The sequence below is a fragment of the Cyanistes caeruleus genome, chromosome 16, assembly GCF_971803275.1.
Source record: "Cyanistes caeruleus chromosome 16, bCyaCae1.hap1.1, whole genome shotgun sequence".
Classification (NCBI taxonomy): Eukaryota; Metazoa; Chordata; class Aves; order Passeriformes; family Paridae; genus Cyanistes; species Cyanistes caeruleus.
In genome coordinates this window covers 14,822,051-14,845,568 of record NC_141716.1, presented here as the reverse complement: position 1 = coordinate 14,845,568, position 23,518 = coordinate 14,822,051, and the positions used below count along the sequence as shown (strand labels likewise).

At 51.9% G+C, this 23,518-nt stretch overlaps 3 protein-coding genes across 3 annotated transcripts in view; 1 reads left to right on the top strand and 2 right to left on the bottom strand.

The window, feature by feature from the left end:
- LOC147650270 (maestro heat-like repeat-containing protein family member 7) overlaps positions 1-4,538 on the top strand; it is a 226,296-nt gene extending 221,758 nt beyond the window's left edge. Inside the window, exon 15 of the mRNA XM_086853491.1 lies at positions 4,170-4,538. Within this exon, the coding sequence (XP_086709617.1) occupies positions 4,170-4,360 (191 nt within the window). The 3' untranslated portion in view covers positions 4,361-4,538. The remainder of the gene's footprint in view (positions 1-4,169) is intronic.
- LOC147650263 (uncharacterized) overlaps positions 1-23,518 on the bottom strand; it is a 241,358-nt gene that overhangs the window by 161,646 nt on the left and 56,194 nt on the right. The window lies entirely within an intron of this gene.
- Positions 1-23,518, bottom strand: part of LOC147650267 (maestro heat-like repeat-containing protein family member 7) — a 285,583-nt gene that overhangs the window by 237,785 nt on the left and 24,280 nt on the right. The gene's annotated exons all lie outside the window — the stretch shown is intronic.

Below are 23,518 nucleotides of genomic sequence, written 5' to 3'. Positions count from 1 at the left end.
TAGGCAGCACCTGTGGGAGTGGGAGTTGTGCCAGCCAGATCAGCCCAGATGCTGTTTCTGGCAGAAGAAGACAGGGACACTGCTGTGGACAGCTGCCTCAAAATGGCACACGCCATCATTGAGGAAGGGCTCAAGGTGTACCTTGTCCTGTTTCCAGGTTTCCCAGGAGCAAGAGTCATTGAGCAGGGCCCTGGAGCAGCTGCACCAGCAATCCTCTGGCCAAGGGCAACCACTGGCCCAGGTGCACAGAGAGAAGGAGCTGCTGGGCCAGGAGAAGGCTGCCTTTAAGGGACGACTGGCAGCTATGGAGCAGCAGAGGCAAGAGCTTTCCAAGCAGCTGGCAGAGACCAGGTAAAGGCAGGGAGCAGAGCCTTTCAGATGTTTTTACATTCCACGGACATAAAATGGAAGTGTCTCAAAAGAAAAAAAAGTCACAATATGAAGGTTATTTTTCTGACATCTAAAACCAACAAAGCTCTTGTCAGCCTTAGGCTCCTGTTTGTGCTGCCAAGCACATTCCTGTGGGAAGTCAAAAGCAAGCCACCCAGCCCTGAATTGAGTAGTAGTTAAAGCATGCAGAGGTTGAGTGCAAGCTCATGTTTCTCTTAGGTTTGGTTCCTTATGCTGGGCATTGAACATCCCTCGTTTGTTACCAAGTAGCTTGACATGATCTTGATCTTCAGAACTGAAGCTCCATCTTGAGCATTCCAGGCTCTTACCTGGGGATGTTGGGAGTAGTGCGCTGCAATTCTGGGTGAAGCCAGAGGCTCCTGCTGAAAGTCTTGAGGCTTTCTGCTTCCAAGCCTACTCTTGAGAAGTGTGGGCCAGGTGCTAGGGCTGGTTAGAAAGCAGCAGGGAAAGCCCTTTGGAATCCTCAACGACCTCTGGGGACTCTTGCTAATTGTTGATGGGCATCCACCTGCCAAGCCAATCAAAGTCCCTTTGCATGGTCCCTCTCACTCTGTAAAGAAGGACAAGCCAATTGGGCTACTGCCTGTTTAGCCAACAATACTAAAATAATGGTGGCAAGCCTACTCCTTGACCTTGCAAGAGTTTAAACAGCAGTCTCTGCATTTAGGGTGTTGGTATTTCTTACAAGTGCTACCACGACCTTGAGATTTTTCTGCATCATGCCAAGTAGTTCTGAAGTCTCTTAAATACACGGTGTCTGGAAAATGATGTAACTTTATGTCCATTTTCAAGAGTATTAAAATGTCAGGAGTTGAGCAGGACAAGAGACTGTCCTGTCCCCCTGCAGAGCAGCTTGCAAGTGCTGATGACAGAAGGGCTGTGAGCAGAGGCTGAGACTTTGCTCATCAGCCCATCCTGTCCGGGCACAGCTCCCCAGTGTCATAGGTCAGGAACAGCAAGTGAAGCTTTGGCTGTTGAGGTCAAGTTGGGCTGGGCTGTGTGTGCTGTGCCAGGCCATAAGGAAGGCCAGGGCACTCCCTCAGAGGGCCCTGCTTTGCTATGGAAATGGCACAAAAGTGCCTTCTCTGGACGAGTTTCCATGTGATCCATTTTCCCTACTGATGTGTGGGGATCTTGAGCCTCGTTGTCCTGGAATAACCAGCTGTGGGTGTCAGGAGCAAGCAGCTCATGTCTCTCTGTATTTGCAATTTGTCGGTCAGCAAAAGGAGAGCCTGGAATCCAGCCTGTCTGCTGCTCAGCAGCAGATATCTCAGCTGGAGATGAGCAGGAACCATGTGGAGGCTCAAGTGCTCAGAGTCACGCAGGCCAAGGCAGTGGTAGAAGGTGAGGACCTCGTGTGCTTTGTTTGTGGTGCCGCCCCTGCCGAGAAAAGCTAAGCACCCTGTAAAGCCACCTCTGTCCACAGGGCTTCTGAGGAGTGGTGGGGCTGGAGGTCCTGAACGGGCCTGAGGTCAGTAAAGTCAGCAAAGACTCTGACTCCTGCTGTTGGTGATGTTTGCAGGACAAGTGAAATTCCTGCAACAAGAGCTGGAAGCAGAGGGAGCTCTCAGGAGAAAGGAACTGGAAGAGACAGCTCAGCAGCTCATGCAGGCAGAAAAGCAGAGTCAAGAAATGCTCAGGCTTCCAGGAACCGCAAAGCAAAGGGAAATAAACAAGCTCCTGCAAGACCTGGTAGGGGACAATATGCTTCTGAATTCAGGCTGGTGCTGGGACAGTAAATGCAGACATGGCTCCAGTGAGGGCGTAAGAGGAGTTCCAGAGCAGGTTGGGCAGTGCCCACCCAAAGTGTGACAGCCCAGGGCAGGATCATCCCTGAATCCCTCCTGCCACGGAGCAGATGCCAACATGGAGCAGATGCCAACATGGAGCAGATGCCATCAGTGCCACTGGCTGCAGGAGTGGGAACTCGGGTCCTTTCTTGCTGTGCTTCCATGATTGACACAGGGATTAGGTTTGGGCTGGAAGCCAATGGAACAGGCCCCTGGTCCTTCAGTGCTTGTGGCTGGGGCATCAGGGATGGGAAGGTGACACCTTTTGTGAGTGCTTGGGCTCAATGCTTGTGAAGGTTTATCCCAACAGAAATGATTCCATGAGGCTGTGATTCTTGCAGCTGCTGAGCTTCCTCTTGAATTCCCAGGCGGGACATGGTTTCTGGAGTGCAGAAAGCCAGTGCTGTTGTCTTTTCAGGCTGGGGTTTGTGGGATGGATGAAGCTTCACTTTTTTCAGCAGGGAGCTTCCCTGCAACTTCATCTTGAAAATTTTTCTCCCCTCTTCAAAAAACCTTTTTTGAAGAAAGACACCATGCAGAGTTACAAGAGATGGCTCCCACTCTCCTTGCACTGCCATGACGAGAACCAGCGCGTGGTTGATGTGAGGACTCGGCAGCTGCCGTGGCTCCCTGGCAAGGCGCTCGGCTGCCTCCTGCTCTGCTGCCTTGCAGGCTGCAGCTCCCTCCCGTTCTTGGCCCAGGGACGTGGGTCCTGTGCCCTGGGCTGTGGTGCCATCTCTGGGTCTCTGCTGCTCTCCAGGCCTCCCGGGAAACGCTGCTCTGTTCCGCCCGATTCCTGAAGAGGAAGGATCTCCAGCAGATGCTGCGGGTGGATCAGACCTGGAGGTTCGGCGAGGGCTTGGTAAGGGCGGGCTGGAAGCCCCAGCCCCAGGCTGGAGAAGCTCAGTGTGTGCGGCTGGCAGCTGTGCCCTGCCCAGTGCCGCACCCAGGGCCGCCAGCCTGTGCCCCACACGCTGCTCCCTTCCCTGGGCCCCGCGGGCTCTACTCCAGCCCCCTGTGGCCCCGAGCCGTGTGCCCATGGAGCCCCGGCACCGCTGCTCTGTCGGGCAGGGCAGCACCGCGGCTCCCCGGGCAGCAGCCGGCCCTCTGCCCCCTCCAGAGCCCGGCGCCAGCGGCTGCTGCCCGGTGCCTCAGGGCTGGGCGGGCACGGGAGGCCGGGGCTGGCCGCAGGCAGCAGTGCCCGGCCGAGGGGCAGAGCCCGCACCAACCCTTCCCTCCCGCCGCTCTCTGCAGCTGGCACAGGACAGGAGCCGAGCGGCTGAGCACCTGCACCGGGCCCTGCTCTACCTGGACAGCCCGCAGGAGTCCCTGCGAGCGGCGGCCATCAGGTTCATTGGTGAGCCACGAACCGGGCTGGGCTCCCTCCCTGCCCCGCCGCAGCTCGGCCCCAGCCCCGGCTGCTACCCCGGCCCTGGAGCCCCGGCTGCCCTCGGGGCTGCTGCTGCCGGCCTCTGGCAGCCGGGCCCTTGGGCTGAGTCAGGATGCGGCAAGGGCCGGGGCTGAGCCCTGCCGGGGCAGGAGGCCGTGTGGCCCCAGGGCTGGCAGCGCCGCTGGCAGGGAGCTTTGCTGCTGGGACCCTGACAGGCTCTGTGTTCCCAGGGATGGCCGGGTGGCACCTCCGGGGGAACAAACGAGAGCTCCAGAGCATCTGTCAGAGTGAGTGAGGGCAGCGGGCTGCCAGCCCCGGCTGCCAAGGGGAGCTGCAATCCCTGCCCCGGCTGCCGAGGGCTCTGCTCCCTGTGCGGACCAGGCCTGGTGTGGCCAGGGCACACACAGAGATTTCAGGGGCACGAGTGCCAATAGTGTCCAGTGGCTTTGGGCTGATCCCTTTGGTCCCTGCTCCCTCCTGGCCATGGCCAGAGCCACCTGGGTTGGCCCTTGCACGGGGCTCTCCTCGGGTCCCTGCAGATCCAGATCTGACCATGGCTCTGTTCCTCTCTCTTGCAGCCCTTGATGACAAGGCACAGGACATCAGCCCTGCCATCAGAAGGCTGGCTCTGGAAACAGCCTTTGTCCTCCGGGCAGCTCCAGGCTCCATCTTGCAGAAGTGGCAAGATGGATTCCGCAGGGCACGCAAGAACCGCCCTTGTCTGTGGGCCCGTGGCTGGCTGTGCTGCTGGAGCTCTGAGGAGAGCTGATTTGAGAGGCTCTCTGTCTGCCGGGGCCATCTGAGCCGGGCAGGATTTTTCTTTAAGATGTTTTCTTTTTCCTTTTTCTTAGTTCTCCTTTAATATAGAAATATAGAATTAGAAATATATAGAATATAGATATAGAATTTTATATAGAAATATAGAATGTGTTCTCATACCCAGTGTCTCAGGTGCTTTCTCTGGTGCCCAGTGTGCGCAGGGCATAGGGGGAGAGGGGAAAAGGGTGCTTGTGCTCAGCAAGCCGCCCAGGCATGCAGTGGGGAAGGGAAAATGGCCAGAAGGCCCTCGGCCTTTGGTGCTTCTGCTGAAGCCTTAACGCTGCCCACAGAGGAGTGGGCAGGGGCTGGAGCTGTGGGGATCACTGTGATTGTGGTGCCTGGAGATGGGCACGAGGCTTCTCCCAGCCAGGAAGCACCGTCTGTGTCCTGCAGCCCGTGGGTTGCTGGCGGGATTGCTGAGGGCTCTGAGGCTCTCTCAATCCGGTTCCTCTGGAACTCCATCGGGGCTGCGCCGCTGCCGGGCAGGTTGGCCGGGCTGGGGGAGACCAGAGGGGCTGGGGTGGAGGGAGGCCTGGAAGGAATGCGGTGCTGCAGAGGCCTTGATGGGACAAGGCAGTGGGAAGGCACAAGGGGCAGGTGTGAGGGAGGAGGTGGCAGGAGGTTCCAAGGGCACAGGAGGCCCCTGAGGGGCCGGGGTGGTGGAAGCACTGAGGTTTGGTCAACATGGAAGAGACATTTCCTTCCCCCATCTTGTATGTCCAGGTGGGAGGAGCAGCACCCTACAGCCAGGGGATGTCTGGCAAGTTCCCTGAGATTTACCAGCACCCATCCTACTTTCAGCTGGAGGAACAAAGGATGATGGCAGAAGTGGCAACAGAGGCTTGGAGCTCAAGCTGATGGAAGATGCAGAAACCTCCAGGCAAGCAAGAGTGCTCTGCCTTTCCTTTGTCTTCTTCTTGGAAGAAGAATCCTGTGGCACTGAAGACTGGCTTGACTTGATCAGCTGGAGGAGCCCCCCTAACCTTGCTCTGGTTTCTTGCATTCTTTGCACAGTCAGTAACACCTGTGAGTGTGGAGGTTGGCAGGGACCCTGCTTGAGCCCCTCCAGGCACCGGGGGGGCATTTTAACAGGAACAATGCACCAGAGACATTCTTGTTTCTTGGGTGCCTCCCAGGGCAATCTGGGCTTGATCAGCACTGAGGGCCTTAAGAAGGTTCTGCCCAGCAAAGGCATCAGATGCCAGGCTGATCAGATCCCAAAGGCCTCAAGTTACAACAGCCAAGGTGGAGCTGATGGATGTATGCAGCTCCTTACACTGCAGCTCCAGCACTGTTAACACACCCACCTAACCTAACTTAACCTAACCTAACCTAACCTAACCTAACCTAACCTAACCTAACCTAACAGCACAACACTCCCTAGAGGGAAAGAGCTACCCCAAAAGCCTTTGTCTTCAGAAAAACTCCAACTGAAGGCTTAAAATATTAGAGAATGAACACAACATACAGATAATGAGATGTGTCTTCATGGAGAGTTCAGAATCTGCCACTTAGGAAATGCTGCCAGAGCCCCAGGTAGGTGCAAAGATGGCAAAGAGGGAATGCATTCACCACATTGCAGAGTCCCACAGGCTTTCATTTACCTGTCTCTTTCCCTCTCTAGGACATTCACGGAAGCCTGCAATTCAAAATTTTCCAGTGCCACTTCTTTGCATTCACTCCATTCCCTCTCCAGTTTCTGCAGCTTCACTTGGAGCTCCTTCTTCTGATGTTCTGCCTCCTCCAGCCTCTTCTGGATGTGTTCAGCCTCCAATTGCTTCTGCCTTGACTGTGCCTAGCCCTCGCTCACATCTTGCTGGGCTCTCTGGACTCTGCTTTCCAGGAACTCTCAGGAGGCTGCCAGCTGAGATGTCAACTCTTCCACCTCCAGTCAAACAGAACAAAGCAGTCAGAGGCGACAGCCACAGCCTGCCTCTGTCAGCCACAGTAGAGGCACTTAGGAATGAGAAAGGAAAACTTTCCCTTTCTCCCTGTCCTGGGACTGGCAGATTCCCAATAGAGACGGACAACTTAAGGTTAAATCTCTAAGTGGCCCACCTGAAAAAGCACCTCCCAAACCAAGGCTAGCAAGAAGAGGCCAGCAGGAGTCCATGCTGATGGTTGCTGGCCAACAGCCCAGAGGACTGGCCCAGCTGTCCAGGGGGCAGCAGCTGAGATTCAGCAGAGCACTGAGTGTCCTTCAGAGCAGCTGCCATGGAGCCCCCACAGCATGAGGCAGCCCCAGGGATCACTCCATCAGCTGCTGCTCTGCCATGGAAAAGCAAGAAGGCCACAGAGTCCTCCCTGGCTGACTGCAGTGCCACTGCTGTTTCACTCACCTGCTTTTGTAGAGCATCCCTCTGCTCAAGGAGGACATTCATCTCCTCTCTCTGATGCCCTGAAGTTCTTCCTTGTGCCTCCTCTGCACTGCCAGCATTTCATTGTGAGCTTCCTGCAGCTCAGCTTGCAGCTTTGCCTTGATGGTCTGGCAACAAAATGCAGAGTGACTTCCTGGGACCTGCCCTCAGGCTCAGATTTTTGCACTTGCTGTCTCCAAATCCCATTCCTTCAGCCACTTCTTGTGGCTTCTCAACCCAGCTCTGCTTGCACTGCAAGCCCTCCTTCCTGTGGCTGAGCTCTGGAGCTTACCAGGCTCTGTGCTCCCACAGCCTGAGGCAGCCCTTGCCCCCTCACTCCCAGGAGCTGCCTTTTGTGCCCTTGTTCCTGCCCTGCACTCCATTCCCTGCCTACTCAGACTTACCTGTCCCTTCTCTTGCTGCTCTTTCACCTCCTGCCTGAGCTGCTGGACCTGCTGGCACACTTGGCTGAGCTGTCCCCGAGTTTGGAGCAGTGTCTCTGTTAAAGCCCTCTTCTCATTCTGCTCTTCCTGCAGCACCAGCACAGAAGCAAAGAGCAGAGGGTTTCACACTTGTCTGCAACATCTGTGTGGCAAGAGGCAAAGACGGATGGGCTCACGCGCCCTCAGAGCACTTGGCTGCTGCTCCCCTGGGCCACTGTCTGCCCCGGGGAGCCACAGCTGCCCAGGAAGTGACTTAAAACACAGCCCAGAAGACATCTCTGGGTTCCTCTTCAGAAATACTCCAGATGAGTCGTTAAATAGATTTTTCTCATCCTTGTCAGCATTTCTGACACCCTCCCTGTGCCCACAAAAGTCCTATGTCGTGGTTTTAATCCAATTACTAAGAAAATTACTTATTTCTTGCTGTGAGATATGGATTAGAACAAGAGCAAAACAGGCATAAAACTTAAAAGGAAAAAAAAAACGTTTATTGACAAACTACAATAATAAGAACACCAGAATAAACTTCCAGAAAAACCTTTTCATCCCCTATCTACCCACTATTCCCTTGTTCACATGACAACAGAGACAAAACCTTTGGAACTTTGATGGTTAAAACAGTCCCATTTCTTGCTACAGTCTTTTCACCAGTCTTTGTAGAGAAACAGAAGTTTCTTCCTGTTAATTTATGGAGTTTCTCACAAGAAAACTATTTTTGTTATAGTTTTCCATTGCCCTAATGTTAGCTGCCCAGAGCTGCTATTACTAGAGCTCACTCCTCCCATTTTCACATCACTCTGAAGTGTGTATGGGCCATGAATCTAGGGATAGCATTTTTAAGGATAAGTTATTCAAAGGCAAAAAAGTCTTCTTCATCTGTTTCTGTGAGCTTCACTAGAAAACAGTTTTCTCATTGCCTCTCAAGGCTTCAAATCTCCCAGCACTTCACTATACCATAATTACTCTACTTTTTACTCCAATTTACACTTTGAACCCTATTATTCCTCCCTAGATACTGTATCATGAATTAAAGGAGTTCTTTTCAGGACTTCATTGTCCATCTCCATAGTTTTAACAGAAAGATATTTCAGCTTAATGAAAGCATCTTCTTAATTCTCTACCTCTTCTGAAGCTTCTTTTCTTTCCTGTCACTGGTAGTTTATAAAGTGTCTTTTCATGTTGATCACTCTCTTTTTCTCTCTCTGGATAAAAAGATTAATCTGCAAGTCTCATCTGGGTAATGAAAGAGTTAAAATCTTGCCCAGGCTTTTGTAGATGGTTCGGTGATCTCTGCCGAACAGGAGCTGGAGCCGTCTGCGATGGGAAGTTCTTCATAGCTGCTCTGGAGAGTGTGGTCGCTGTCTCTGCTTGCTGCAGGTCCAGAGCCTCTCTCCTTCTTCACTCAGCAGTTTCTAGTGAATTTAGTTACAGCAAAACCTGCAGCCGAGCCAGAGATCGGCCTGGCCCGGCCCGGGCCCGAGGAAAACCTTCCCCAGGCCCCCCCATCTCCCGGGCAGGAGACGCGGCAGGCCCGGCCCCGGCCCCGCCCGGCCGCATGGCCTGGGCAGGGAACGGGAGGCCTGGAGCTCCGCCACCCTTCCAGCCAGGAAACAAAGAGAACTCAGAGAGCTCTGCTTTTACACTTTAAGGTAGGGTTCACAAGTTGATCCCACTTTTCAATGGCCTAAACTGCTGTCAATTCTCAGCAATGACCGATAATTGGTCAGGAGAAAAGACTCCAGGCAGTTCCCAGCAACTCCAACTCCCTTAAAGGTAAAGTAACTCCATGACACCCAGCTTGAGGAAATGAATGCAGAAGGAGGTGCAGAGTTGTTCAGAGAAGGTTTGGTGAAGATAAAACTAAGATAAAAAAGAGATTTGCTGCTTCTTTCTACCAAACTTCCAGTGTTTGGTGTGTTTGCAAAGCCCCTGCTTTGGTCAAGTGGCACATGACCATTTTCTCTCTCTCAAGATGGGTGCACAGGGGAAAGAGGTGCCTGTGTGGAAAATCTTGACATTTCCTGCAAAACAGTGAATTGCCTGGGTGTAAAAATAAACATCATAAACATAAACATAATATTATAATAGTTGATAATACTAATACTAATACTAATACTAATACTAATACTAATACTACTAATAATAATATTAATACTAATAATAATGATGGCAGGGTGGAGGCAAGGGCAGCCCTGCCCTGGGGAATCAGCTCCTAAATGCCCTGGATGCAGGTGTTTGGGGAAGGCTGGGGGGTCTGCAGTTTGGCCCTGTGGGACAGAGGGATGGAGTTCCCATGCCTGGGCAGTCCAGGGGAGGATGATCCAGAGCCTCATGGCTCTTGTCAAGTCTCTGTGTGAGGCAGATTTCCCCCAAGACCTCACTCCAGCCTTCCAGAAAGCAAATAGTTCTGTGTTCTGCTTCCCCAAACCTGTGTCTCCTCATCTGCTCCACCCTCTGAGTGCACTCACAGCCTGGCCAAAAAGAATTAAAAGTTTTTTGTGGCTGGCAATTCAAAAACTATGAAAGCTCACAGACAAATTCTGTGGGGTTGGTTGGAAAGACAGAGTGAGTTTTGGAGGGTCTTTGTTCTCTTTGCTCTTCATCTGCACAAGTCTTCACACTTTCCATTACAAGTCCCAGCCAGAGCTCCTGCTGGGGAAAGGAAAAGCTCCATAGCCATGAAGTGGAGCATTCCCTTCATTCCAGCAGCCCCTCATTGACCAGGAACTCCACAGGTCACCGTGAGGCAGTTCATTGCCAGATTTCACCAGGAGTAATTCATAACCAGGAAAAGGCATCCCTGGGACTCCCAGAACTCCTGAATAGTTCATTATCCAAGGCACAATGCCTTCTGAGCATCCTCCTAGCAGGGAGGCTCCCATGTGGATACACCAAAATCCTCTCCAGCATTCCCCAGCAAGGAATCCCTCAGCTGGCATCTGCTCATTGCTGCAATAGCTGAAATTTAATTTGATCTTAATAATTAAACCTCCAAATAACAGCTTTCACATGCCAGCTGAACCATTAAATTCCAGGAGTGGATACAAGCCTTTTTGCAGTGAGTGGAGTTTACTCATGTGGAAATTTCCTGGTGTGCTACTGGACTTGTTATTGATGCAAATTTTGTGGCACTGAATAAAAATGTTTCTTTTCCCTTTCAGACGACGATAGAATCCGTGAGTTGTTTGGTTGGGTTGGTTTGGGTATTTTTAATGCACTTGGCACAAAGAAACTCCTCGTTGTTTGAGCTGTGCCTCAGTGCTGATGCACAGGACCTTTTCCAGAGCTGGTTTTAGAACTGGAGTCACTTTGCAGCAGCCTCAGCTGGAATCTGTGGGGGTAAAAATCAACAGTGGTGCCTCCAGAACCCCTCTGAGAGTCTTCTGCAGGGCCTTGTCCTAAGCCTCACCCTCCAGGACACACCAGCCAAGAAATGCAGTGGGACCACCATGGCACCAGCGCTCCCTGATAGACTCAACCACAGGAAATTACACCAGAGGGTGTGAAATATCAGATTTTCTCTTGTCCCTTGCTCTACTCAGTGCCCGTGGCTGTACAACACAGCCGAACATCCATCCCTGAGCTTGGCTCAGGAATCCTGGCAGCTTTGGAAAAAACCACTTTGCCACCACACGTGTAAGGCCAGCAGAAAGGCTTCCCCCGAGCAGCTCCTCCTGGATTCCAACCACAGACCTCTTCTTAAACCTAAATAATTTAAAAGGCACAAGCAAGACCTCTCTAGCTGCTCACACACCCATATCTGAGTATCTTTACTCACCGAAAAAGTGCACTCATGAAATTGTAATGTACATGTTAATTAATGTACATATTTTCTCTGTAAATTTTGCACAGCTGTAAGTGGCCAAATAAATAATGAATGCCGTGGAATAATTTATGTGAGCTCTGTTTCTTACTGTACATGTTTTAATTACCGATATGGACGCATCTCGATGAATTATTGAAAGTCAAAGAATAAATAATATTAAAATTAAAAAGTACACGAGAAGCAAAGTTCAAATAGATATTTAATTCTACTAACACGTTGTGATGTAATCCTTGCCCCATAATTGGCAGCAGGAGAGGAAATGTTCGTCCTGGCCAGCTTGAGCTCCGTTTCTTCTGGGGTTTTTTGTGCCTTTCAGTGTTGAAATTCATCAGCTGAAGCTACAGAGATGCTTTTCACCATTGGACCTTCAGAAGGAACTATGTTAGTTACATTAATTATGTCAATTCTTCCCTGTGAGGCTGCTGAGGCCCTGGCACAGGTTTCCTGTGGCTGCCCCTGGATGCCTGGAAATGTCCAAGGCCAGGCTGGATGGGGCTTGGAGCAGCCTGGGATAGGGGAAGGTGTCCAGGCTCCTTTGTGATGCCCCAGCACCAACTCAGGCAATATCAGCAGCTTGTCACACTCAGATCCTCCAGCAGAGAATCCCACAGCACTCAGGGGTTAATTGGGGAAGCTCCAAAATTCCCACGTGGAGCTACAAATTGTCATCCAACTTTTACACAGTCAGCCAAAGGCCAGGGCTGTTCTGGGCCTCCAAATGCAGCTGTTGCACACTGTGAGCTGGTTTTGCAGCTGGGACCAGAGGTGAGGAACAGCTGGGGGAAGTGGCCAGTAATTAACGCTGCTGGTCATTAGCATGCTTGATTACTTACTGCTTATGCACTGCAGAGTAATTGTGTGCAATTTGCTGTCAACTGTGGGTTCCTCAAAGGTGCTGCCTTTGCAAGAACTGCCCTGGATGCTTTGCCCAGGGAGATGTTGGCAAAACTTGGGCAGAAGCTGTGCCTAAGGGGCTCCCTCAGGAGGTGTTGGACACACACTGATGTTTCCTGAGTGGATGGGCGCAGCCACTGCCCTCAGCCCAGCAGGAATCCTCCAGCCAGAACTGCTGCTGGCCTGTCCATCCTCCCCTCACTCAGTGCACCAGGATGGGTGTCACTGCTGGACACAAAATGAGTCACAGGGACACAGCTCGAGGTGTGGTGCAACAGAGTCCTTTATTCTCTCAGTATTTATAAGTTTTTGACCACCACCAGAGAATGGATAGTCAGGTCACCACCTTCCCAACCACACTGGCTGTGAGAGGTGTCCATCAAAAAGGCAAATGCTGGCTTGGAGATGCCAAGTCCAGATCCCTGCACTTGTGGGTGCATCCATGGGGATCAGGAGCTGCTTGCCCAGAAGGAGCTGGCCACCAAGCCCAGTCTCTTCTGAGGGACAAAATTCCCTCTCCCTGCTCACGGAGCCATCCCAGCCCAGCACAGGATGGGAGGCACAAACACCAGGGCAATGAGACAGACTGGAAGTGACATTCTTAAATGGTGTCACTTCCAATTAGTCTTTGTGCCTGCAGAACGAGAAGAACTATTTTTAAGTTATGTTGGAGATTTGTTTTCGAGCTTTTCCAAGGTATAGCAAGCATTTTTCTCTCCAAGATGTCACAGCTTGCGCTTTTGAGCCTTTTTATGACTTGTCTTTGCTTCTTTTCCTTTTTTCTCTCTCCTGTCATATCCCAAACATTCACCAATTTTCCCCACAAAGACAGTATCCACTTGTGCTTTTTTATAAAGGGGTTTTCTATGGAACTTCTCAGTGAACAATTAATTCTTTGGCCAGCTCTGCAAATGGAAAATACTTGATTGAAGAGCAGCAATATGTGGACAACTCAAGAAACACACAAAATATCTTTAAGACAAATTAATTTTCAAACAAAGATGCAAAAATAAATTGCAATTTGCAAATACACTGAAGGTAAAATTCCCCCCCAGAATGGGTTGGGTTGGAAGGGACCTTAGAGATCATCTCATTCCTCCCCCAGCCATGGGCAGGGACACCTCCCACTATCCCAGGCTGCTCCAAACCCTGTCCAGCCTGGCCTTGGGCACTTCCAGGGATCCAGGGGCAGCCCCAGCTGCTCTGGGCACCCTGTGCCAGGGCCTGCCCACCCTCACAGGGGAGAATTTCTTGTGTATTTCTGACTTAAATTTCCCCTCTTTCAGTTTGATCCCATTCCCCCTTGTCCTGTCACTGCAGCTCCTGAGGAAGAGTCACTCTCCCACTTCCCTGCAGCCCCTTCACACCCTGGGAAGGAGCTCTGAGGTCTCCTCACAACCTTCTCTTCTCCAGGTTCAGCTTTCCCAGCCTGTCCCCACAGGGAAGGAGCTCCAGTTCCCTTGCCAGCATCTCCTCCTGGTTCCTCGTGGGACACAACTGATGGAACTGCTCAGGCTGAGCTCGTGGGCAAGATCCCAGCAGCCCCAAACCAGGACAACCCCAGACACTGCAATTTAGACCCAAAATGCTCGGGATGGTGAGGCTGAACATGAGGCAGCACAGCCCACATCTCAGTCAATATCCAGCATTTTATTCTGGCCTAGATCCTCCACTGCTGACATCCCCTTTCTCACGTGTCCACCTGCAGGACTGAACAAATCCTCTCTCCTGGCTGAGATTTCCTTGGCTTCCCCAGAGGGGAAGGAGATGGAAAACCAAAGCCCTGGAGAAGAGGGAGGTGGGAAACCATCCCTTTTTCACCACCTGGGAGCAACACAAAATTCTGCTGTTCCAAACAACACCTGGGGCTGTTTGCTGCAAAGGACGAGCACAACTCAGGGGCTGCTTAGCTCCAGACCAAAAATAAAGTCAAAAAAGCAAAGTCAAAATCCTTTCCAGGCTGTCCCCTGCCCCCTGGCCAGCCAGGTGACTGTCACTCAATACTGAATTCGTGCATCTCACAGGAACTTTGCCTCAAATGATAAATCAAGCAGTTTTTTTTAAAGCCCCACCTTATCACAGTCTCTCCTCCGGCACTTCCATGGGAAGGAATAATTATTTTGTGCTCACTGCATGTATAATGAATTTTCAGGCATACTTGTTTGATCTATCGCCTTGAAAATAAAAAATCCCATTAGTCTAACAAGCTCACCAATTATTTCCTGGGATCACTGAGCCTATTCCAGCAGAGAAAGTTGCATAAAATTGAAAGTGAACAGGGAACAGTGCAATATGTTGTTTTACAGGGTAAAACATTCTAAAGCAGTGTTTCACATCGTGTTTGGGGGCAGAGGAAAGAGAACTGGAAAGAGCAGCGAGCTTGGGTCTGCCTTAGCTGGGTGGAAATACCTGGGCAGGGAAGAAACATTTAAATTTGCCTGAATTTAGATATTAACTACTCTTGTAGTTAACTGCTCTGTCCAAGCCAGCTTTTGCAGGTTCCATGTTTTAAAAAAAGGCTTTTCCAGGACACCCATTCTCACTCATTTCAGATATTGAAACCCAGGCTGGTGAATGGCACTCCAGAAAAATCAGTGTCTCTCTCTCAGCTCCAAAGAAAGCCTGAATAACTTGCTCAGACACTGGAGGTACACAAAGTTGGATGATGCAGATTTCCTCTCCCCACCCAACCTCCCTCAGTCCCCATGAGCTCCTGGGGGCTGTGGGGACACCACTGAGCTCTCTCCAACCTCCAAATTAGTCCTGCTGCCCTCTGGGGTCACCACCTCTCTCCACTGTCGTGGCCAAAATAAAAAATAATTCAAATTGCTCCCAGGAGCTGCCTCAGCTTCAGCTGGAAGCTGAACCCAGCACACAAAGGGATTCATTCACTGAAGGCAGCAAGGGGCCAAATCCAAGGCAAAGATTCCCAAGTAAGTCTGCAGCTTGGAATAAGCTGGGGGTTGGCATGGACAGGACACAGCTTCAGTTTGAGCATCTGTGTCAAAGCAGCAGTAAAACCCCCAAAGTTGGTTATTGCTGGGGGTTTCCATCAGGATTACACCCAAATCTTGCTCCACATTTGGCAGCTCACAGATCAACACACTGAGGAAGCACCAGGAAAGAGGCTGGACGTGGCAGGGGTGGCTGCAGGGTTTCATCAGCCCTTTCCCTGCCACTCTGAGTGTTGGAAGGAGAACATATCTGAATTCAAAGCACAATTTAAATCTTGTTTGCTCTTTAGGGATGTTGAGAGATGTTTTTGCTGTGGTTCTGGAGGGGCGGCAGCAGCAAAGGCAGGCAGTGATTAGAGAAATGCCTAAAATTAACAATGTTATACACACTGGCATTCCTGACTTCCAGCACTCCACACTGCACCCAGAAAGGTGGAAGTGGCTGCTCAAACACCCATGAAAATTACAAATTAGACAGAGCATGAAAACAGAACCATTTTGTGCTGGGGGATGGGGTCAGCAGCAGAAATGGACCTTCATGGACAGAGAGGATGATTTGACTTAATCTAACAGGATAATTGCAGGCCTGAAGAGTTTGGGGACTGAGAATGAAGAGTTTTGAGGGTTCCATGGCACCAAACCAAGCCCAGGGTTGTCCCCAAGATGCCAGCCCAGCCCTGGGAGAAGCCAGGGCCAGAGGCTGCAGGATCTTGTCTGGGTTCACCCAAACTGCTCCCTTCTTTTTCAGCACCAGCACATCCCCTTTTCCTGGGCCTTGGAGTATCCATCTGTGTTCCTGCCCCTCACCCTGTGCCTCCCTGCAGGTCACAGCTGCTCTTCTGCTCCTTGCAGCCTCCTCCTCCTCCTCCTCCTCCTCCTCCTCACAGCACTGACACGGAGAGGTGTCCCCAGGTGGAACAGGACGTGCTGAAGTGCTCTGGCTGAACAGATCCCACCAGGAATCAGGGGCTGCAGAGCAACACCAGCACAAATGGGCTCTCTGGGGGCTGGTGCCATCCCTGCCCAGGTAAATGACCATGTGCAGAGTCAGACAAGTGTATTTCTATTACAAAAGGCTAAAAAACCTACCACCACCAAAAATCCCACACATTTTCTCCCTGTTCCTGTCTCTGGAAAAAGATCCACAGCTAAAAACAGAACAAGGGAGTCTTCAAAACAACCAGGAATGATGAGAGAAAGGGCACAAGTGGAGTAACTGAGGCATGAAAATGGAGTTTTAGCTTGTCACATTCAGTACTGCCTAGAGGGCCCTGGAAATACTGAACCCCCTGCCACCTATCTAAACTTTAGAGATCCATCCCAGCAGGGCCATGAGCCACTTCTGGCTAAGCTGAGGTCTGTCAAGCGCTCCTCAGGCACACAGGAGGACACCAGTGAAGGGTTTGGGCACCTCTGGTCACATCTGCTGAGGTGCAGGGTGCCCCACTCTTCCCAGCTGATTCCCAGCACCAGCAGCACATCACAACCTCCCAGCTCCGAGCCACAGGTGAGCAGGGCTGGAGTCTGCCTGCTCCAAGGAAAGGTTTTTCCCAGCTGCAGGAGACCCCAAGCCCAGCCTGTGTTTGCCAGCCCTCCTGGCCGTGAGTGAAGTGCTTTCCCTGGGGGAGCAGCACAGTTTGATTCTCCCTCCAGCTGCCTTGGCTGTCTCTTACTGACCCCTTCAGCCGCAGGGCTCTTCCTGGAGCACGTCCTGTGCATCAGGATTGTCTCCCCACACCTCCTGGCCAGCACTCCTCAAAGCCTGGCCACCCAGCAGCTCTCCTGTCCTCCAGGACACAGCCTGCTGGGAACTGAGGGAGCTTCACCTGCTCACGTGGGATGGTCCAAATGGGATTTGTCCTGGACCCAAATCAGCCCAGGACTTTGCCCACATGGAAATTTCACTCCTTTGCAAAACAGAAGCACACTCTGACACTGAAGAGAAAATTTTGGCAGCCAAGCCTGCTTCTGCCAGGGATTAGCACTGGAGACCCTCGCACTGGGGATGGACACCTCCTTCATCCAGGAGCTTCAGATCAGGCCTCACCAGGGTCCAGAAGGTCACACAAGGACAAAACACTGAAGTGGAAGCAGAATTCCTGGGCACAGCCCTTCCCTGGGGACCCTGGGGGTGCTGGCTCAATAAAGCAGAAGGATTTTGGAAAAGTCTGCTACTGGCCCCGAAACTGGACTGGCTGCTAAGGCTGGGAGCAGAGCAGGGTCACCAAGAAAAGGGGGCTGGAATGTTCTGAGGCAGGAAACTGCTCAGTGAAGCTGGGACAGGGAGGTGGGACACAGCCTGACACAGCCTGACACAGCCACGCAGCTCCTCTGCCCCAGGCAAGGGCTACACAGGGAATTTGGGAATTGCACACCGTGTGATCCCGCTGTGATGCTCCCAGGAGCCTCAGCCTGGGCTCCAAAGGAAAACTGCTGCTCCTGAGGAGCTCTTCAAGGACAGTCAGCAGTGGATGAAGGAGGCTCAGAGAACAGAGGGCAGCTGAGAGGCAGGGCCAGGGCTGGGGCTCATGGTGTGTCCTCAGAAAAAAAGGGAGACAAGATTTTCTCTCAGAGCTCAGGACCACTGGGAGCCTCTAAGGCATCACTTTTTAGGGACATCACAGAGAAGGAAAGGAACAGAGCTCTGGAAATTGGTCCACTTAGTCTTCACTTAAAAAAACAACACTGACAATAACTGGGGCTGAAGAGGAAAAATTATCACAGAAATGTTTGGGGTGGAAGGGACCTTAAAGTTCGTATTGTTCCTCCCCCAGCCATGGCAGGGACACCTTCCACTGTCCCAGGCTGCTCCAAGCCCCGTCCAGCCTGGCCTTGGACACTTCCAGGGATCCAGGGGCAGCCCCAGCTGCTCTGGGCACCCTGTGCCAGGGCCTGCCCACCCTGCCAAGGAACAATTCCTGCCCAATACCCCATCCAACCCACTCTCTGGCACTGGGAGCCATTCCCTGTGTCCTGTCCCTCCATCCCTTGTCCCCAGTCCCTCTCCAGCTCTCCTGGAGCCCCTTTAAGCACTGGAAGGGGCTCTGAGCTCTCCCTGGATCCTTCTCTTCATTTCTCCTGGCCCAAGCAGTTGCTCTGCCCACAGAAACTCCCAGAGCTCCTGCCTGGTCTCCAAGAAACACAGCTTTTCACCTTTCTTTCCCCTTTCAAAGCCTGTTTATCATTTGCTGTCTATTAGGCTGTCTTCCATCATCCAGCTTTATTCCTGCCTGTGAGTCCAGCTGGAAATCTCCACATTTACTCTTGCCCACCCAAGACCAGAACCCCAAAACCAGAGAGCCCAGCCCAGCCCTCCCGAGCTCTGCAGCAGACTTGGTTTAAATGCCAAGGTGAGGCTGTTGAATTCCGTCCCAGTTTCAGATATATTATCCCAAACCCAAAAGGTTTCTTGAATAAAACATGAAAATCCAGAATGCCATCTGTGCAATATCATTGGGCTAATTAAGTTGATATTAAATACAATTTGTTTTACCCAACTCCTACATTTTTCATTTTAAGCGAGTTACAGAATATTCTGGGTGAAATAAGTGTTAGAGAAACTGGTACTGGAAGCTCCAGCAGCTGAGCTGGAAACACCTGGGCTGCACATGAAGGGGGAGTCTCAGCAGAATCTTCCTGGAGCTCTTGTTAGCAAAAGAAAAATGACAAAGCATCCCTGGTAAAAGTGACCCTGCCCCCGTGGGGCTCTGTTTGGGAAGAGCCCTTTGGAGCCAAAAGAAAATGATGTTTTTCCAGGAGCAGCCCTGGGGTCTGACTGAGGGAAAGCTGCCTCAGCATCCCCACCAGCCTGTCCAGCCTCTGCCACTTTCCTGGGGGAAAAAATAAATAAATCTTGTAATCCAGAGGCAGAGCAAGCAGCCCTGGGCAGGTGACCCCAGCAGCTCTGCCCTGTGCCTTGCAAACCTCAATGAGAAACATCTCCATGGGCTGCCCAGCCACCCCCCAGCCCCATGGGGAGAGGTGCCAGCCCCCAAATCCACGCTGTCCCCAGATCCACGCTGTCCCCAGATCCACGCTGTCCCCAGATCCATGCTGCCCTGGGGAATTCCGTGCCAGGAGGGCACCAAGGGATGGCTGGGAGCTGCTGAGAGGGGACAGGACTGGTGGAATAACAATCTGTTGGTTTAAGGACCTGCACACATACCCAGAGCTGTGCAAAGGCAATTCCTACAGCCTGGGCCAGCAGCAGGAGGTCTGAGTGCCCCCAGGTCACCTTTCCAGGGCCAGCCAGCCCATCCAGACACCAGCTGCCCTTTCAGGAGAGGGAATATATCAATCATGCCCTTTGCTCTGACACAGGGGATGTGACATTCCTGCAAAGCACTCGCAGGTGAAGAGACTCTGGAAGCAACAGGCTGGAAAATCCTGCTTCTGCCAGAGACACCAACCCCTGCCCCTCTCACAGCTCTCTGGGGGAGAGAGATCTGCACCTCTCCATCAGCAGGGACACATGGAACACCTGCCCTAGCAGTCTCCATCCTCCCACTTCCCAGCCTGCATCCACAGGACTCATTGAAACACGTGCAGGAGATGCAGCAGTGCAACTGCCTGCTGCTTAACTTGAGGTGAGCAGTGGGATTTGCATCAAATGTATCCCAGTAAACCCCTGCCACAGGCTAAGGCTGCAGGCAGCCCTGAGCAGATGGTGATTTTCCCAGTGCCACCTCTGTATCCCAAGGGCCACACAATGGGTGTATCACATATCCCAAGGGTATCACAATGGATGTGCTCAGTGCAGGGAATGCCTGCAGGATGCAGCTCTCCTGCTAAAATCCAGGACAGCTCTAGGAAATACTGGACAAGCCAGAGTGCTGTGCTCTCACAACTTCATGGGAGGATGGAATTTTCCATGGTTTTGGACAAACACTGAAAATGATGAGAACTCGATATTCCCCACCTAAAAAAACCCCAACCAAACAAAAACCCCTCACCCAAAAACAACAACGACAACAATAACAACAATTCAGCTCTGCAGAACAAGTTGATTTGTTACAGCAATGGCAATTACTGTACACATTCCTGTGCACAGAACCTGTAGACAGGTTCTGAGCAGGGTGAGTTTAACCTGCAGTGCTGCAGGACCTGCAGGAAAAGCCTCCCTGGTTATGCAGGGCTGGGACACACCTCCTCACCTTTTCCTTGTGGATCTAACAGGATTCAGGCTCCCAGCTGCCATCCCAGCCCCAGCTCTGTGTGCTGAGCCCATCCCAAGGATCCAGCCGGGATGTGATGGAGCCCAGCAGAGCCAGGAGGCAGCAGCACCTCTGGAGGCAGCGCCAGCTGTGCTGCCCTGCACGTGTCCCCAGGCTGTGCCCAGCTCCAGGGCACACAGCAGAGCTCCTGGAGCCACCACAGCTCCGTGGCACTGGTGTCTGCCCGGCTCTGCTGCGTGGGATCGCTGACAGGGACAGCAGGAAGGGTCCCTGCTCCTCGGCCACCACCCCTGCACAGTGGCTGGGAAGGGACCTGGGCTGCTGGACACGAGCCCAGGTGGGCAAGGAGAACAATCCTGGCTTGTATCCAAAACAGAGTGAGCAGGAGCAGCAGGACAGTGATTGTCCCCTGTGCTGGCACTGCTGGGGCACCCCCAGAGCTGGGCCCAGTTCTGGGCCCCTCACGAGAAAGGCACCGAGGGGCTGGAATGTCCAGAGGTGGGAATGGAGCTGGGGAAGGGTCTGGAGCCCCAGGAGGGGCTGAGGGAGCTGGAAAGGGGCTCAGCCTGGAGCAAAGGAGGCTCAGGGGGCCCTTCTGGCTCTGCACAATCCCTGCCAGGAGGGGACAGCCGGGGAGGTCGGGCTCTGCTCCCAGGGAACAGCGACAGGAGGAGAGGGAACGGCCTCAGGCTGGGCCAGGGGAGGCTCAGGGGGGAGATCTGGAAGGATTTCTTCATGGAAGAAATTGATTTCTTCATTGTCAGGCACTGGCAGGGGCTGCCCAGTGCAGTGGTGGAGTCCCCATCCCTGGAGGTGTCCAAGGAAGGTCTGGATGTGGCACTCAGAGCTCTGGGCTGGGGACAAGGTGGGCATTGGGCACAGGTTGGGCTCAGTGACCTTGGGGATCTTTTCCAGCCTCAGTGATCCTGGGATTCTGTGAAGGGGTGCTCACGTCAGGTACCTCAAACACAACCAGTGTTGGTTTCACCTGTGCTTTCCCTCCCTCCCAACACACCTCTGCTCCTGTGGCCTCTGGGAAGAGCAGGGATGTGCCTCAACTCCAGCAAATCCCAGCTGTCAAATGGATCTGGGGCAGCAGGGAGGCGGCACAAAGAGAACCCCAAGTCCAGCCACTCACAGCCAGGCCTGCCATGACTGCAGCTGGTGAGATGGGCACTCCTGGACACACAGCAGCCACTGGGACACTCCTCACCCCTCCATCCTACACAGAACTCCAAGTTCTTGCTGTCAAAGGGCTTTCTTTGCTATGGATAGAGGGGAAAAATGCAGAAAAACAATAAAAGAATAAAAGCCAACCTGAGGATGTCCAAGCAAGGGTTGATCTGACTGAGGCTCAGGACACTCTTGTCCCCCATGATTCCTCCCAAAACCTGCTGAGCTTTAAAAAGGACACTGAAATAGGCTTAGTTTTGTGCCAAAGTCTCTCACAGCCTCTCCAGCACCAAGTTTTAGTGGATCAGCCATCAGGATCCCCACCAGGCTTGTGGTGGTGCATATTTCTGGGAGTTACTTTGTTTGTCTGTGACGTGTCTTTCCCCTCCCCTCCCTGTCCCTGAAACGTTATCCCATGGCTTGGTGTTGTGTGTCCCCCCCGCCCCTCTCCCGAGGTTTGAAAGAGTCCGGGAAAGAGGCACCCAGCCTCTTCTCTCTTCTGGAAGCTAGCCAGAATAAACATCCTGCGATCCCCCGGAGGGAGAAGCAGCACCTTTTTGGTCTTTTCTTGGTCTCGAAGGATCTCCCTGACCCCTCCATTCGACAGAGCTAGCTTGGATTTACTTCCGGGGGGCAAAGGGAAGGTCTCTTCAGGTGGCGCCCATCGCGGGGGCTTTAGAACCCCTCCGGACGGCTGGAAAACACCCCATGGGTGTTTTAACAAGCCTAGGTACTGTCACCTACCTCGCAGTTCTTCTGACGGGGGTCGAGTTGGTAGCTCGGTGAGTACACGAGTGTCATGGGGTGGCTTTACTTTTAAGACAGCTTAGAAAGAGGGGAAGTTGAAGCTGCTGGTGGCTGATGGGAGTTTTTCCTCCTGACTAATTATCAGTCATTTCCAAGAATTGACAGCAGATCTGACCATTAAAAAGTGAATTCAACTGGTAAACACCCCCTTAAGAAGTACAGACAGAATTCTCTTATTCTCTTTGGTTTCCGGCTTCTGAAGAGGTAACAAGGCTCTGTCTTGGCCTCCTCGCCCCCTCTCCAGGCCGACAAGGCCGCGGGGTGGAGGGGGGGGGAGGGGGGAAGAGAAGCAGCCGAGCTTGGTTTTCAGTTTTTGCTGCTAGACTGGAACTTAACACCATGAACTCTTGCAGTTTTCCTAAAGCTTTTAATTCTTTTACTACCTGGATAAACATACAGATTACTCCTTTTCTCAGAAAGACAGAGAAAGAGAGAGACAATCAACATAGAGAAGACATCATAGAACCACCAAAAACAGTGAAGAAAAGAGTTAAGTTTAAATAAGAAAGAGAGAATAAGGAGATGCTTTACAGCTGAAATATCTTTCTGTTAAAGCTATGGAGATAGACAATAATAGTATAAAAAGACTCCTTTAATTCATGATGAGTGTTGGGAGGAATAGAGTATTCAAAGTGTAAGTTTTGAGCAAAAGAGAGAGAGTACTTGTGATACTGTGAGTTGCTGGAATTGAGTTGAGTGAAGATTTTGAAGCTTTGGGGGGCAAAGAGAAAACTGTTTTCCAGGAAGGCTCTCAGAAACAAATGAAGAAGACTTCTGCCTTTGAATGACTTATCCTTAAAAATAAAATCCCTAATCTCAGTGACCCATACACACCTCGGAGAGATGTGAGATGGGAGGAGAAGATCTAATGACAGATTTCCGGGCAGCTGGCATTAGAGAAATAAAAAACTATGACGAAAATAGTTTTCTCGTGAGAAACTCCGTAAGCTAACAGAAAGAGGCTTCTGTTTCTCTACAAAGACTGATGAAAAGACTGTAAAAGGGGTTTTTTTTGCATTTTCCGGATTTAAATGTTGATTCCCTGCCTGACTGGGACAAGGCTGGACAAGCCCTTACTATGCAAGTTGAATTGGGGGACAGCACAGCTGGCAAATACCTCCCCCTTTTCCTTTTAATTCGGAAAACCATCCTACAGAGGCAAAAGCCTCTGGCTTGCTCTTTCCCTCACCTTCCCTCAGCACCTCCGTCAGAGGGCTTGTCCCAGGCATTACAGGCAGACAGAAACTGCCTGTACCCTTCCCTCCCCGCAGAAAACCCCGAAAAACATAGCTTTAAATCCTCCCTGCAAGGAGGAGAGAGCTCTGCTGAACTTACTCAAGAACATGTGCAGAGCCAAAATGGCGCCGGCCGCGTGTTACCTGGCCACATGGTGAATCCCCCTGTGTATCCCCTTTCTCCTACCCATAATCCCTCCCACCCACCGGTTCCTGCCCCCAACCCTTATCACAACCCCTTTGTT